This window comes from Notamacropus eugenii, chromosome 1, assembly GCF_028372415.1.
Source record: "Notamacropus eugenii isolate mMacEug1 chromosome 1, mMacEug1.pri_v2, whole genome shotgun sequence".
Classification (NCBI taxonomy): Eukaryota; Metazoa; Chordata; class Mammalia; order Diprotodontia; family Macropodidae; genus Notamacropus; species Notamacropus eugenii.
In genome coordinates, this window is record NC_092872.1 from 45206982 (window position 1) to 45222949 (window position 15968).

Consider the following 15968-nt stretch of genomic DNA (forward strand, 5'->3'; position numbering starts at 1 on the left):
CACCATGTGGATGAGAGTGGTTGAATGAAGTTTTTGCTTTTTAACTCTGTCTTTAATCAACTGATCAGCTAGTCAATCAACAGGCATTTATTAAGTGCTCACTAGGTGGCTGTTGTTCATTCTCTGTTCTCAAAGAGGACCAATGACATCACAAGGGCGATATCTTGACTTGCCAGAGAATTGGATTTAAGTGAGGCAGAGTTGCACAAAGTTGTCAGCCTCACTCTCTCTAGACACAAGTCAAGATACTGGTGACGGCCCAGGATGCAGTGGATGACCTTTGCCTTTCTAAATTAAGATCTTTCCCAGGTCTCAGTTTGTTTGAGGCAACACAAAATGATGAAGGGCTAGGCAAAAACTGAGATGACATCATTTACCATCACAAAAATATCAGTCTGAGAGGGAAAGACCTTCAAAGTTTCTGGTCATAACAGAAAACAGTTATTATTTACACTCATTCTAAGGTACTGTGCTAAATGAGGGTACTAATATAGAGGAGAAACAGTCCCCAGCCTGGAGGATCTTACATTCTACTGGGGGAGAAGGTAGGGTGGGATATGAGAGGTTCACCAATAACACAAAATATACATAAAATAAATCTTTCCAGACTGGGGGCAGAGAGGTGATAACTGGGTGACTCAGGAAAGACCTCTTGAAAGAAGTAGCATTTGAGCTAATCTTTGAAGAGAGCTAGGAGTTCTAAGCAGCATAGGTAAGGAGAAAAACATTCCAGGCAAGGGGAAAAGAAACTGTAGACATGCAAGAAAGTGGGCAATGGAATATCCTGTATGAGGAACATGAAATAGGCTGGCATGGCTGGAAAACTGCTTGATGGGAAGAAATGTGTCATAAGCCTGGGAAGACAAATTAGACAAAGAACTGGAAACTAGGTGGGTACCCATCAATTGGGCAACAGCTGAACAAATTGTGGTATGTGAATGCAATAGAATAATATTGCATGATAAGAAAAGAGATTCAGAGAAGCTTGCTTGGGAAGGAAGACCTTTAGGAATTGATGCAGGGTGAAATGAATAGATTCAGAACCAGAAAGGAAAACAACTTTGAAAGACTTTAGAACTTTGATGAAAGCAACGGCCAGCCATGACTGCTGAAGACCAAGGAGGAAGCATGCCTCCTATTTCATTGCAGAACAGTGATGGACTAATCCACGGGTAGGAAACCTGAGGCCTCAAGTTCATATGTAGCCTTCTAGGTCCTTGGGTTTGGCCTATTGACTGAGTCCAAGTTTTACTGAACAAATCTTTTTATTAAGGAGATTTGTTCTTTGAAGTTTGGATTCAGTCAAAGGGCCAAATTTGAAGGCCTTGAGGCTGCAGGTTTCCCAACCCTGGACTAGACACACAACGCAAGTTACACATTTCCATACTTGGCCAATATGTTGATTTGTTTTGCTTGGTTATGCTTATTTGTTATAAGGGAAGGCTTGCATGTGCTTGTTTGTGTGTGTGTTTATGGGATTGGGGTGGGGAAGAGAAGAAAGTATGAGAGAGAAGATAGTATTAGAGATGCCAATTTTATCCAAAAAGAGTATCAGTAAAACATTTTTTAAAATAGAAGAAAAAATTCGAAAGGGCATACAAATAGCAATTTTGTTATTACCATGTTAAATTTAATATACACTTTGAAAAACAAATTGTAACAGATGTTTTTGGTTTCATACAGTTTTACTTTGTTTTCTTTATATGTTGAAACACTCTGTTGATGATTATTAAGTTAATAAGAAAATTAACTTTAAAAAAAGGCTAAAATGCTCTAAATCACTGTTGATTAGAGAAATGCAAATTAAAACAACTCTGAGGTACCACCTCACACTCATCAGATTGGCTAATATGACAGAAAAGGAAAATGATAAATGTTTGAGAGAACGTGGGAAAACTAGGACACTAATGCACTGCTGGTAGTAGTTGTGGATAGAACCAACCATTCTGGACAGCAATTTGGAACTATGCCCAAAGAACTGTAAAACTGTGCATACTCTTTGATCTAGCAAATACCCTGCTAGCTCTGTGGTATTAAAAGAGATTAAGATTAAAAAAAGGGGGTAGGGTGGGGAATCTATTTGTACAAAAATATTTATAGCAGCTCTTTTTATGGTGGCTAAGAATTGGAAATTGAGGGGATGCCCATCAATTGGGGGAATGACTGAACCAGTTGTGATATGATTGTGATGGAATATTACTGTGCTATAAGAAATGACAAACAAGATGCTTTCAGAAAAACCCGGAAAGACTTACATGAACTGATGCAAAGTGAAGTGAGCAGAATTAGGAGAACATTATACAATGAACAAATGTGAAAGACTTAACCATTCTCAGGAATACAATGATCCAAGACAATGCCAAAGGACTCATGATGAAAAATGCTATCTACTTCCACAGAAAGAACTGATCTGTCACTTGAGTGCAGGTTGAAACATATTATCTTCACTTTCTTCTCCTTTCCATCCTTCCATTCTTCCTTCTCTCTTTTCTGAGTTGTCTTGCACAAAATGACTAATATGTAAATGTTTTACATGATTGCACATGCATAACTTAAATCAGATGACTTACCAACTCAGGAGAGGGAAGTGAGGGATAGAATTTGGAACTCAAAACAAAAAAAGGAATGTTAAATTGTTTTAATATGTAAATGGGAAAAATAAAACATTATTTTTAAAAAAGGAAGCTAATTTGTAGTCAGATTGTAAAGGGCTTTAAATGCTCAAACAGAGGAGTTTGTATTTTATAGAGATAAGGGAGTGATGTGGTCAAAACTGTGTATTAGAGACATTATTTTGGGAAAGGTAGAGAGGGAGGATGAATTAGAGAGTGGAAACTGGGTGCAAAGAGACCAATTAGAAGTCTAGGGGGATGAAGGTCCTAAAGTAGCAGTCATCATAGGCACATAGATGAGCTAGGAAGGCTCTTAGAAGTGGTCTACTTCAGCTCTTTCATTTAGGAGATAAGAAGAGTGAGGCCAAAGATGACAAGTGTCTTCTCCAAGGACCCACAGGTAGCAAGTAGCTAAACCAAGATTTGAACCCAGGTCTAAATCCTTTTTACCATGATGTAGGGAAAAAGGAATGGATGAGAACAGTGGTGTATTCAATAGAAATAAGGAAGTTATGAAGGTGGATGGCTATGGGGGAAGATGAGTTAAGTTTTGCATGTGTTCAGTTGGAAATGCCTGTGAGTTATCCAGGGAAAGATAGCCAGTAGTCAGTCTTGCGAGACAAAGGGCTAGATATATGGATCTGGCAGTCATCTGTACAGAGAGGGTGGCTGAATTCCTGGGAGGTAATATGGTCACCAAGAGGGAAAGTAGGAAGTGAGTAGTTTCAGCGGAATGATGGCAATGGAACCTAGATTTCAAGGGGCTATGAAGTGAATGAGAAGGGGTTGAGAGGTGAGAAAGTGGAGGCACTTTGTGAAGACAGCCTTTTTTCCCCCTAGGAGTTTGACTGGGAAAGGGAAGAAATGGATAGCTCAAGGGGATGATAGGCTCATACAAAAGGATTTTGTTGGTTTTTTAAGGATGGGGATGATCTGGCATGCTTATAGGCAGTAGGGAATGAACCAGTGGAAGGAAAGATTAAATATTAGGGAGAGAGTTGGGACAATTGAAGTGGCAAGCTTCTGAAGGAGAAGGGGAGGATGGCTCCAGGTTACAAGTAGGTGGGGGTGATCTTGGCAAGGAGAAAGAATTCTTCTTCCTCCAAGATCTGAGCAAAAAAGGTAAACTCTTTGAGAAAGGCACTCAGTACCTTGGTTTCTTCTCACTCACTTCTAAACCCTCTGCAGTCTGGCTTTTGATCTCATCATTAATTGAAAGTGCTCTCTCCAAATTTACTAGTGACCTCTTAATTGTCAAATCTAACGGCCTCTTCTTGCTCCTCATCTTTCTTCACCTTCTCAGCAGCCTCTGATGCTGCCAATCACACTCTTCCCCTGGACACTCTCTACTCTCCTGGCTCTTCTCTTATCCATCTGCCTGTTCCCTCTGTCTCTTCCGCTGGATCTGCATCAAGGTCATTCTTTTTAAGTGTACATGTTCCTCTAAGTTCTATCCTGGGCCTTCTCTTTTCCCTCTCTATGGTTTCACTTGATCTCATCAGTTTCCATCAGTTCAGTTATCATCTATCTCTGTGTTGATGTTTCTCACATCTATTTATCCAGTCTTAACTTCTCTTTTGATCTCCAGTCCAATCGCCTCTTGGACATCTCGAACTGCATGTCCCCGTAGGCAAATTTGTAGCTGCTCCTCTCTTTATAGCGCTCTTCAGGCCAGCAGTCAGCACACATTTATTAAGCTCTTGCTGGAAGGATAGTGGTGCCCTTGACAATAGTAGAAAAATTCAAAAGAAGGGAAGGTTTGGGGAAGGCAGGGGTTGAGATGAGTTCTGTTTTAGACACGTTGAGTTGGAATTGTCTACGGGGACATCCAGTTCGAGATGTCCAAGAGGCGACCGAACTGGAGATCAGAAGAGAAGTTAAGACTTCTTTTCTGCTTTGGGCATCGGCTGATATGTTTCGGTGTTTGACAAGAGCACCATGCAGGGTGGGGAATGATTCTCCCGGAAAGTCACTAGAATTTCCAGTTTTTCAGGATGGAGAGAATAGAAGCCAATCAGTGCCATCAAAATGACAAAGTGAAAACTAGACATTTTAAACACTTCTATTGACATTATGCAGCTCCTACTCAAGAGTTTGAAGGTGTGATGGGGCAGTCTGGATTGCCTTGGTTCTTAGGACTTTTCCCAGCATACTATCTCTTGTACACATTTCCACTTACACAACCATCACCATTAACTCTGCTGTTTATTCATTTTTTCAGTTGTGTCTGACTTTCTGTGATCCCATTTGGGGTTTTCTTGGCAAAGACACTGGAGTGGTTCACCATTTCTCTAGCTTATTTTACAGATGAGGAAACTGAGGCACACAGGGTTAAGTGACTTGATCAGGGTCACATAGCTAATAAGTGTCTGTGACCAGATTTGAACTCAGGAAGATGAGTCCTCCTGACTCCAGGCCTGGCCCTCTGGCCACTGTGCCACGTAGCTGACCTAGACCACTATAAATACTGCAATAGCCTCCTGAGTAGTTTTCTTGACTCCACTTGACCAAGGAAATGATATTCCTAAAATATAGGTCTGCTTACATCTCTTCCCCTATGGCCTCTTCTTGCCTCTAGGATCAAATATAAACTCTCCTGTTTGGCTCTTATAGTTCTTCACACCTTGGTCCCTTCCTGTCCTTCCATTCTTCTTCCTTTCCATATACTTCTGCGGTCCAGCCATACTAACTGTTCTCACAAATGATGCTGCATCTTCTATCTTCGTGCTTCACACTGACTTTTCTCCATACCTGGACCACTCTCCCTCTCCATGTCAGCTCCTCAGCACTCCTAGCTTCCTTCAAGTCTTAGCTCAAGCGCTATGTTATGCGAGAGGCCTTTCCCAGTGGCCATAGCTACTACAGTGGTCTCTCCTAAAGTTCCACTGTATACGAACCACACATATATATGTAGACATCGTCTCCCCCATTAGATCATAAGCTTCTTGAGGGCAGGGACTGTCTTTTGCCTCTTTTTGTATCTCCAGCACTTAGCCCAGTGCCTGACTCATAGTGGGAGCTTAATAAATGTTTACTGAATGCATGAATAAGTGCATTCCAGGTGCTTAGCTGGTATCGTTGTTGAGTCATATTTGACTCTGTGACTCCATGGACCACAGCACACCACTAAGCACTTCTATCTTTCACTATCTCCCAAAGTCTGTCCAAGCTCAAGTTGCTTTGGGGACAGCTACCCATCCATCTCATCCTCTGCTGTTGCTTTTTCCTTTTCTTGGGCCTGGCATAGCAATTAATCAATGTTTGTTGATTGATTCATTGGAGGATTAGCTGAATTGCCCATAGTTGAGTCACCAGTGTTGGGTACGGATTCAAGCCTAGGTCTCCAGAGGCCAAATCCAGTACTCTTTTTAGTATCTTCTACTGTATCAGCTGAGAGAACTGTGTAGGGATGTTTAGCCTGGCGAGGATACTTGGGAGTAGGGATAATTATTATCTTCAAATTTTTGAAGGACTATCACATGGAAAATGAAAATAGCTATTATTTATAGTGTTTCAAGGTTTGCAAAGAACTTTTCACAAGAGGTCTTCAAGACAAGTACTGTAAGCATTATTTTCATTTTTCAGGTGAGGAAAGTGAATCCAGGTTTTTCTAATGTCAAGTTGTGTTGTACCCACTATACCATACTGCTTAGATCTGCTTGGCTTCAGTGAGCAAAATTCAGGTAAATGTTTGGAAGGGACAGAGGTAGATTTTACCACAATGTAAGGAAAATTTTTTTTAATAATTAGATATTCAGAAGTGGATGGGGCTTTATTAGCAGGATTACGGATTCCCCTTTGTAGTGGTGGAGGGTGGATGACCTTTTGCCAAGCAGAAGGATTCTGGTTTGGCCTAGATGTCCTCAGAGTCCTTCCAATTCTGATTGGTCTCATGATTCAACCAGTGGTTTTCAAACACTCCCCTTATAATCTCCATGTATGCCTTTATGCCTTTGGCTAATAGTGTTGGAGTCTAGGACTGAAAAACATCATTAGTAAGTTACAGAGCAAGGACTGGGCACAAAATCACAGCATTTTAACAGCCAGAGGACTACAGGTGTTTAATGATGCCTACTTTGATGGCTTCAGTCAATGGGTTCATTTGTTTTGGTTAATTATGCTACTTTGCTACAAGGGAGGGGTTGGGTAGTAGGAGGGAGTCATTGGGGAAGTAACGGTAATTAAGATATTAAAAATAATCCAGGCTTTTCATTTTCCTAGGGCAGGGATTCTTAACTTTGTGTTGTGAGCTCCCTCTGGTAAAGCCTATGAATCTCTTCTCTGAATAATGGTATAGAGGGAGGCAGTTATCACTCCCAGTGCTAGTGAGTGCTGAGCCTGGAGTCAGAGTTCACATACGGTCTTAGACATTTATGAGCTGTGTGTGACTCCAGGCAAGACACTTAACCCTGTTTGCCTCAGTTTCTTCAACTATAAAATGGGGATAATAATAGTACCTACCTCACAGGGTTGTTATAGAAGGAAATGTTAAATGTCAGTTCGAAGTTAGTTAAAAAAATGATGTAATTTTTTTTTTCTCCCATTCAAGTTGGACCCTCTGAAAGGGATCTGTGGATGCCAGATTAAGTACCCCTGACTTAGGGTCTTGAGTTGAGCCTATGCTAAACCTTTCTCCTTAACATCTCACACCCGCGTACTCTTACAAAAAAGGCTCCCCTCACCTCCTACAGCGTTGCTCAGTGCCCAGGAAGGCTGTGGTTTCCACACCCTCATGGGTCACAAGTTTTAAACTGCACAGCCAGCTGAGGCCAGCCCCACCCAGCCAGCTCTCAATGTAATCATTTCCAGCTACCACAGCTACCAGGAAAACCACTTCCCCTTCGTACAATCTTATCTCAGGGAGACTGATGAGACTGAGACTATATCAGAGAGGTTGAGAAAGCTGGTTATGGTCAAGGGGGGTAATTTCACTGGCTGCCAAGACAGAAATGCCTCATTGCTTCCAATGCACCTGCAACAAATGAGAATCAAGCTAAGGTTAAGGGGGCCACAGACTCAACAAACACTATACTCACTCATTGATAGGCAGACACAACTTCCCCCTGGTAACAAGACTAAGCGGGAGGGAGAGGTAGGGAGTGGGGTAGGGGAAGAGGGCACACGTAAGCTACAGGTCGAATATCTCTGAGTCTCTCATGTGGTGGAAGACAGGAAAAGAGAGAGGGGACAGCAGTTGTTCAGATGACTCCAACTGCTTGAGGAGCTAGTGGTTATGGTCGTGGAAGGATAGAATGTTTTAAGGTGGCTGTGGTATGGTGGAGAGAATCAGTCGACTGTCAAAGGATGACTCTGTGCAGTGGGAATTCTAGAACCATTCATACCTCTGGAGGTGGCTGTGATGAAAGGCTCTGCAAATGTCTTCCCATTAAGCCCTCATATTAAAGTTGAGGAAATTGAGTCCAAAGAGCCTTGCCCAAGGCTTCACACGGTTAGTGGCAGAACCAAGAATAGCCTTTTGATTTCTGGTCCAATGCATTTCCCCTCACACCACAGCTAAATATGGAGGGAAAGAGTAGCTGGCTATGTGAAAACATGGGAGAGACCAGGCGCTAACTTCTAAATTCTGCATCCTGACCTGCTCTCTCCCCCACAAAAAAGAAAAAAAGAGCAAGGGGTCTGGAATCAGGAAGCCCTGAGTTTGAATCCTGCCTCAGTTATGTACTAGCTGTGTGACCCTGCAACAAGTCCCTTAACCTGTGTTTCCATTTTCTTATCTGTAAAATGAGAATAATTATAACACCTACTTACAACTGAAGGCTCAACTGAGTTAACATATAAAGCACTTTGTAAGCCTTAAAGCACTGGATAAATACTCTCAGTATTATTACTACCTGTGAGTGCTGTGTCTTTAGATTTTCCTGGAGTACCGTCTGGATCTCACCTTTGCCTTGTAACTCCTCTACCTGTAGTTATATTTATCTATGCACACAAACCATTTGGATATCTCTCCAATTAGACCAGGACAATCTCCTTGTTACTTCAGGCACAAACTGAGTTCCCTTTATGCTTGCGTACAGATAAATGCTTTTTGAATGCCAATCTTACTTCAGGTGCAGGTTCTTGAATGGGCATACTGGTGCCTTTTCTGGTCCAGGTTAAAGTACTGCAAGGGTTGCACGATCTTGCAAGAAGGGCTGTTAACCAGGGGCCCCACAGGTTGCATACTTTGCTCTGGGCCACCACAAGGTAGATGGATGGCAATCTATAGATGGATGTGGTGAATCTTCTTACTCTCCCCATGACTGCTGCAGAGCTTGAAGGGTACACATACAAAAGTATCTTATTTCAGAAGCTTCTAAAATGTGTGTTGTCTACCAAAACAACAAGAAAAACACCCCTGCTATTACTGAAGAGGCCAACACCACTCAACATGTAAGTGTTCAGAGCTCTAGGGTTCTAGAGTCCCTTTGGGTATTACAGATCTTAATCTGAGGAGGGTGGGGAGAACCTTGCCTCAGAGGAAAGGCAAGGTGAGAGAGAGAGAGCTTTAGTACTAGAAGGGACTTTGGCTGGATTGATGCACTGCTATTGTATTGTATTGGTTACCCACCTGTTCTAGCAACAGTGAACTAGAGAATCAGGAGGCAATGTATGCTTTTTGTGCCACCTGCTGGCTATCTCTCTGAACTATGGGCTTTGAGGGAAGTCAGATGCTACACTCATCTCTTATCAGAGCAGGACATTAAAGGGACCAACATGTAGCACCCGTAAAGTTGTACTCCTCATTCTGTTCTGAACCATGCAACTAGCTGCCAGGGTTTCCTTATCTAATGGCTGGGACTTGTCTGGTGAGCAGGGGGAGTAAGAGCCTTTAGGGGTGTGGGTCTCCAAAGAGCACAAGTGATTAAATTCTCAAAAAATATGAATTCACTTTCATTAAAAAAAAAATACATGGTACACAGAAGCTTTCTGTGTGGGTGGAGGAGGGAAGTTAAAGGAGGTAAGGTGCAAATGTAAACCAGATACATGACACAGAGGGAGAGAGGTCAAGATTCTCAAAAAAGTTAAGTCACTGTGCCTAGGACAAAAAAAAAGTTGTGATTAGAAGGATGGGTACATGGAGGTAAAATGCTTGTGCAGGCTAATTTGAATTCCTGTAACCCAGTGGGCCTAAGATAATTATTTACAATTCTGGTCTATCCTTGTCTTAAAAGATCCCACATCCTTTAAGCATCATAGATCTCCTCAGAGGGCATCATGTTCAGCTCATAGCTAAGAAGAAATCCCCTCTATGACTTCCCCAACAAATGGTTATCCACTTGAACCAAGGCTTCCCAGGATGGGAAATCACTTTCTCCTGAGGTAGCCCATTCCTTTTTGGGACTGACTGAATTGTCAGGAAGCTTCCCCTTACACAAAGCCAATCTGCCTCTCTCTAAGCTACTCACTGCTCCTGTGTGGCTTCTGGGACCATGTAGAATGACTCAAGTCCCTACTTCCACTGAAGAATGTTGGGTTTCAAATACTTAAAAGCATTTACTATCCCACCCCCTCACCTTTTCTCGGCACTTTCCCTTCCCCCTTGTCCTGGGTGCTTCTTCTTATTCTTCTCCTCATTTACTGAACCTTACAGTCAAGAAAGAAATACTTCCCCATGTTTAACCTATGAAAATCTGGCATCAAATAAAACTTAGTAAGATCTAGATATGCCAGAGCCCCTCCCATCTCCCTGTTTTATTCTGCATTTCTATTTATGGTTTCCTTTCCCCCTTGGTATGATTCCAGCCCATACAGAAGGAATGAGAGGGACCATCCACTCCACTGTACTGTCCTGAGTGTTGAGAGAGGTCCTTAGGTAGTAGGCAGACTAAAGCTCAAAGCCACAGGCCTAGGCGCCCTCATTGTTCCTGATGACTCTCAAGCAACATGCTGGATCTGGTACCAGAAGACCCAGGTTCAAAGGGAAGAGGGATCAGATTTATTCTGTTTGGTCCCAAAGGGCAGAACTAGAAGCTGCAGAGAAGGCTGATTTCAACAGAAGGAAGGAAAAATTTGTTTAATAATTAGAGATGTACAAAAATAGAATGAAAGTTTCATGTTGTCATTATCACTGGGGATCAAGTGGAGGCTGAATGACCACTAGGACAATGTTTGCATCGAAGTATGAGTAGGGATTATTTCCTTCATTGTAATTGTATCCCAGCCTCTGCCACAGCAACACTTAGGACAGGCTGACGAAGTACTTGTTGACTGATAAACTGTGGACAGGATTCCTATTCCAGTGCTGGCTGGACACGTGACTGGCGCGGTTCTTTCCAATACTTTTACCATTTGCTAGTTGTGTGATCTATTATTTTGAGTCATTTTAAAAAATCTGTAAGATGAGGACACCAATACCTACCCTACCTTCCTCAGCACCACTGTGAACATCAAATGAAATAATGCACACAAACACGCTGTAACACGAATGGCACTATGTAGGTACCAGCTAGTAATATTATGGGAATGTGCCCTGATATGGTGGGGGTCACACTATTTCCAAATGGCAACTGGAACTATGACCCACCTAAGAGGATTATGAAGAACTAGCACTCCTAAGAGTCCCCCCAATTAAATGAAACTGAAGCTTTTATACATCAGAACTTCATTTACAATAAAAAACACACAACTGTAGCGACTGTTTGAGAAACCAATACAAGTGGTATAAAAAAGGTGGGTTGTGGGGATGGGATGACTGTGAGGGAGTATATAAGTAGTATCATATATTTACATTCAATATCAGACCCCATTCCACAGCTGAAATTCGGGGCTGCTCTTTACCAGCTAAGTGCATTAAGTGTTGGATCTAGCTAATACAAGAAGCACCAGTGAGCCTGCTGGAAAGTGAATCATAAGGCTCTTTGGGGCTCTCTGGCCAACTGGTGAGGCCCACTTTCCCCAGTAAAATTCCTCAGAGCTCTGAAATTCAGAAGCTACAGTCTGAGCTCCTGTTCCCAAAGCTAGATCCCTCTCTTCCCTGTGTGACAGAGGAAGAAAGTGAATGAGGCATTCATTCAGCACCTGGTGTTGGCAGCTGAATAAAGCATGGCTTGGGCAGACTGTGTTAAACTGGGTTTATATTAGGTTCATGACACTTCTGGTACCCCAGAAGGCAGAGGGCTAAAGGAGGCCTTTAATTTAGATGCTCCAACAAAGATATGCCATGAGCCTGGCCTGGGGAAAGGCAGCCTGTGAGAGGGGCCCGATCAAAGAGAACTGACATTTCTTTTCGGTATAGCTTGTTGGCTACACAACCCATTTCGGTTACTGGGCCAATCTCTTGAGGCCAATTCCACTGATGTCTATGGGGCACATGGAGTCTGGCTTTTCTCACAAAAGAGGGTGGGGGGCGTCTCACTGTTGACATGATTAAGCTCCTTCATAGCAGGAGGTATCCTTGGCCTGAGGCGATCCTGAAGCCCAGAAAACACAAGGTCGTAATTGGGAGTGAGGTGGGGAGAGAAGAGATTACTCAGCACCAAAGCCACTGTAAAGCATCAGCTAGGAAATCCATCCATAGCTCTCCAACAAGTGTCTCCTCTCATCTAATGATGCTGGGAGAAGTAAATGCAAACAGGTCGTCTTACAAATGGATCATCTGTACCCATTTATTCCAGTTCACTTCTTGTGGGAATACGCGGCCCATGCGGAGCGTACAGTCTATGGTAGGCTCATAAAACACAGTCGACCTCTCACTCAGGCCAGGGGCCATCACCTCCTCTTCTACTACTGGTTTGGAGAAGAGAGAGACTCCAGGTGGCTTTTTTAGGAAGAATTTTCTGATACAGCCAAGTGCTTCTAGACCCTGAGAAAATAACCAAGATAGTCTTTAAGAATTTGTCTTTTAGACAGATTGGTGTGCCTCACCATTGGTCTGAGCCTTTCATCCTGTGCACTTCTTGGCCATGCTGTCCCACAGACCCTCTATTTGGGACTGAATGCTGGTCATCATGCAGCCTCTCTCTAGACTGCTTTTCTTTTTAAGTTTAATACCTGTGCAAAGAGAACTTCTTTCATAAATAAATTTGATGTTCATGGCACAGTGGGAAAGAGCATCCAACCTAGAGCTAAGAATTCAAGTCCTAGTGTAAGTCCCCCACTTCCTAGATATGTAGCTTTGGGGAATGCATTCAAAGTGTCTGGGCCTTAGGTCTTTCATGTATCAAATAAGTGCTGTGCCTGGGATACTCCCTCGTCTCACTTCTCCCCTCTGCCCTCCTTTAGCAGAATCAAGTCACGTGCCACCTTCTGCCAAGTGGAAGGTCTAGCCCAGTTCCTGCCACGACTAGCACCTTCCCTCTGAGACAACATCCTATTTAGATGATATGTATCTTGTATGTACATAGCTATTTGCATGTTTTCTCCTCCAACAGACAATGAGCCCTTTGAGAGCAGGGACCTGGGTTTGGGGATTTTTTGAACTGTTTTTGTGTGTGTGTCCCCAGTTACCAGCATAATGACTGCCCAAAAGTAGGCCCTTATTAAATGCTTGCTCATTAACTGACCAGGATAGGGAATCCTTGAATCTCTCAGTTCTAGTAGCCTATGAAGTAAGTCTGTGCTCATGTCAGAAGGAAATGTACTTGGAATTTTTTTCCCTAGCACAGTTGATGGTCTGCACTGAATTATCCACATTCTCCTACTTGTGAGATGGGAGACCCCGATGGCTAAGGTCCATTTAAAACTCAGAGAATTCTTTGTCTCTCTGTCTCTGTTTTCCAAAGCACAACTAAACCTAAAACTGAGTCTTGATCACTTGTGCTCTGGAGAAACAAGTATCTTTTTCTACACCTGTGTCCATACCTGGAGAATTTCCAACACGGCAATGGGCTGCAGGACTCCTTGGTAGTGCTGCAGCAGGGTGTTCTCTGGGATGCCGGGTTTGGTCATGATGTGGTAGAGGACAGCTTCCATCATCCCCTTACAAACTGGCTTATTTAGATGGCCATCTACAATGCGCCAGGGCCTGCCAACGAAGCAGACATTCTCACATTCCCTGTTGGAGAAACAGAGGACAGATTTAGTGCTTATACCTGGCATTAATGCTACTGGTGAGTCAACATCTGAGGATGAGTAGAAAAACAGAGGGGAACGGCTGTATGTGCTTAGTCTTGCTATGTCAGTTCTGCTTACTTGTTTTCCTTTGTTATAAGGGAATTTCTATGTTGGTAGACATGGTATATTGAAAACCACCTTAGTTTGAAATACAAAAATCATTAATGAAACCTAAGTGAAAAAACAACCATTTAGCCCTACTCACTTTTCCCGGTTTGCTTGGGAGAGGCTGCCTGCTCCAAGATTTTCTGTTAGAAAAACAAGAGAAAGAGAACATTACATATATGCCTTTTCACAAGAACAAGAATCATTCCTTTTGAACCAGTCTCTGGGATGACTGGCATCTGGGAGCTGCCTGAAGCCAACGCTTGTAGAAAACTGGACTTAGTGCTCATTACCAGGAATATGGATCTAAGTAATATTTCCATGAAGTTCATAAAGACTGACAATCCAAAGAAGACATTCTTAGGTCAACAAACATATAATAGGAAAGGAAGGATAGGTTATAAATGGAGGAAGGAGGAACAGGTGATAACACTTAACAAATATGTTCTGGCAGAAAGAGGCATTGCCTCAAAGGGTGTTGGCCTCTCAGGGAAGGGATTCAGACAGACACGCAATAATATGCCTTGGGATTTTTATGAATATAACATGCGACTTAATAACTAAGTTTTGTTATTCTAACACTTCTGGTAACCAGAACTTGGGTTTAAAGAGCTGCAAGGGTCCTTTGTATGCCTACCACATGGTAGGTGTTTAATAAATACCTGTTGGTTGATTGGTCCCATGCTCCTTCAGCTATACCAGGCTGCTAATCATCATAGGTGGGAACTAGTTAGGAATTATACTGGCTCCCAAATAGCACTATGGAAAGAGCACTGGACTTGGAATAGAAAGATACGAGTTTAAATCTCACCTGATACAGCCTAGGAACCCATCATGGGCAAGTCATTTACCTTCAGAACCTTAGATTACTCAAGCTCTATCCCTACAGGAGGGATGACACTATCACCACCAGCTACTTTATAGGCTTGCTGTGGGCAAAGTGCTTTGTAAACTTTAAAGTGCTACAGAAAGGTGAGCTACCATGATGAAGCCTTCAGATAAAAGGAAAAACAAACCAATCAACCAGAAGTCACTTTGCCAGAGTTCACCTTCTTACTGACTGCTGTCAAAATGTCATACCAGCAGGTATGGAGGCACAGTTAAGTACAATCAAAGCTTGATTATCTGGGAGGCTCAGGTAAACTTAACCCAGAGTTAGACTCACCTCTTTTTCTTATCATCTCTTAATAAATGACCCAGAAGTACTTCCCATTGACATTTTTATTATTGCCTCCTTCTCCCCAATTACTCCAATAAGTACTTTCCACCTGCACCATTCTTTGTTAGTACCATCTCTAGCTGCCTGCATTTTTATAAGATTTTATTTTCTATCTGTCATTTGCCATTTTTAAAACATTTGGCTTTCTACCAGGCTGTAAGTTTGGAGAAAAAGTTTACTTTGCTGTGAAGAAATTTGTTGTTTCACCTGAGTCACACAAAGCACTTTTATCTTTTTAGGAGGATTCTTGAAGTGCTAACCCTATAGCTGATCATCTGGTTAGTGGACAGAATATCTGTGGTCAGTAAACTGTTTGCGAACAGAACCCAAGAGGGGCATAAGAAACCAATGTCCCTGAATCCTAGTGGGAAGGTATATTAACTCAGGAAGCCAGAAAAAGCTGTCCCCCAACTGTCATTTTTTATACTACATGGTTTTCTTCCAACAGGAGGATAGCTTTGAGATCCTACACACTTAAAAAAAAAATGGAAACCAGTCCCTGTTGTCATTTTGGACAAAAGAAAATGAAGCTAGAGAATATTTTTGGTAAAAGTTTCTGGAAAAACTAAGTGGGCCTAAGGTGAGGTAACAATAACAGTAAGAGTTGACATTTGTATTGTACTTTCTACAAATTATCAAATTTGAGCTTCCCAACAATTCAGAGAGGCAGTGGTAGTGTAAGTACTCCCACTTTACAGATGAGGAAACCATGGCTTGGGGTGATGGGGCGACTCTCCCAAGGTCATATGTGTCAGTGTAACTCCTGAAGCACAGCAAGGAAGGAAGAGGAAGCCAGCACACATCACACCCTGCCGGCCTTTCACTCTCTCTCTGATCTTCAAGAGTCAGTTCCTGCTAAATTGCACCATCTGACATTGTGCTCTGGCCTCTGCTCACATTTCACAGCTTTCTCCTTAGACATACCAATGTGGCTGCCACTGCTGGTGGTCTGTGTATCACCTGTTTCACACAGGAGG

At 42.5% G+C, this 15968-nt stretch overlaps 1 protein-coding gene across 1 annotated transcript in view; it reads right to left on the reverse strand.

Annotated features, from left to right (window-relative positions):
• Positions 1-10602: 10602 nt before the first annotated feature.
• Positions 10603-15968, reverse strand: part of GTF3C1 (general transcription factor IIIC subunit 1) — a 128577-nt gene continuing 123211 nt past the window's right edge. Inside the window, exons 35-37 of the mRNA XM_072598050.1 lie at positions 13873-13915; positions 13416-13608; positions 10603-12417 (exon numbers count right to left, since the gene is read on the reverse strand). Of these exons, the coding sequence (XP_072454151.1) occupies positions 12196-12417; positions 13416-13608; positions 13873-13915 (458 nt within the window). The 3' untranslated portion in view covers positions 10603-12195. The remainder of the gene's footprint in view (positions 12418-13415; positions 13609-13872; positions 13916-15968) is intronic.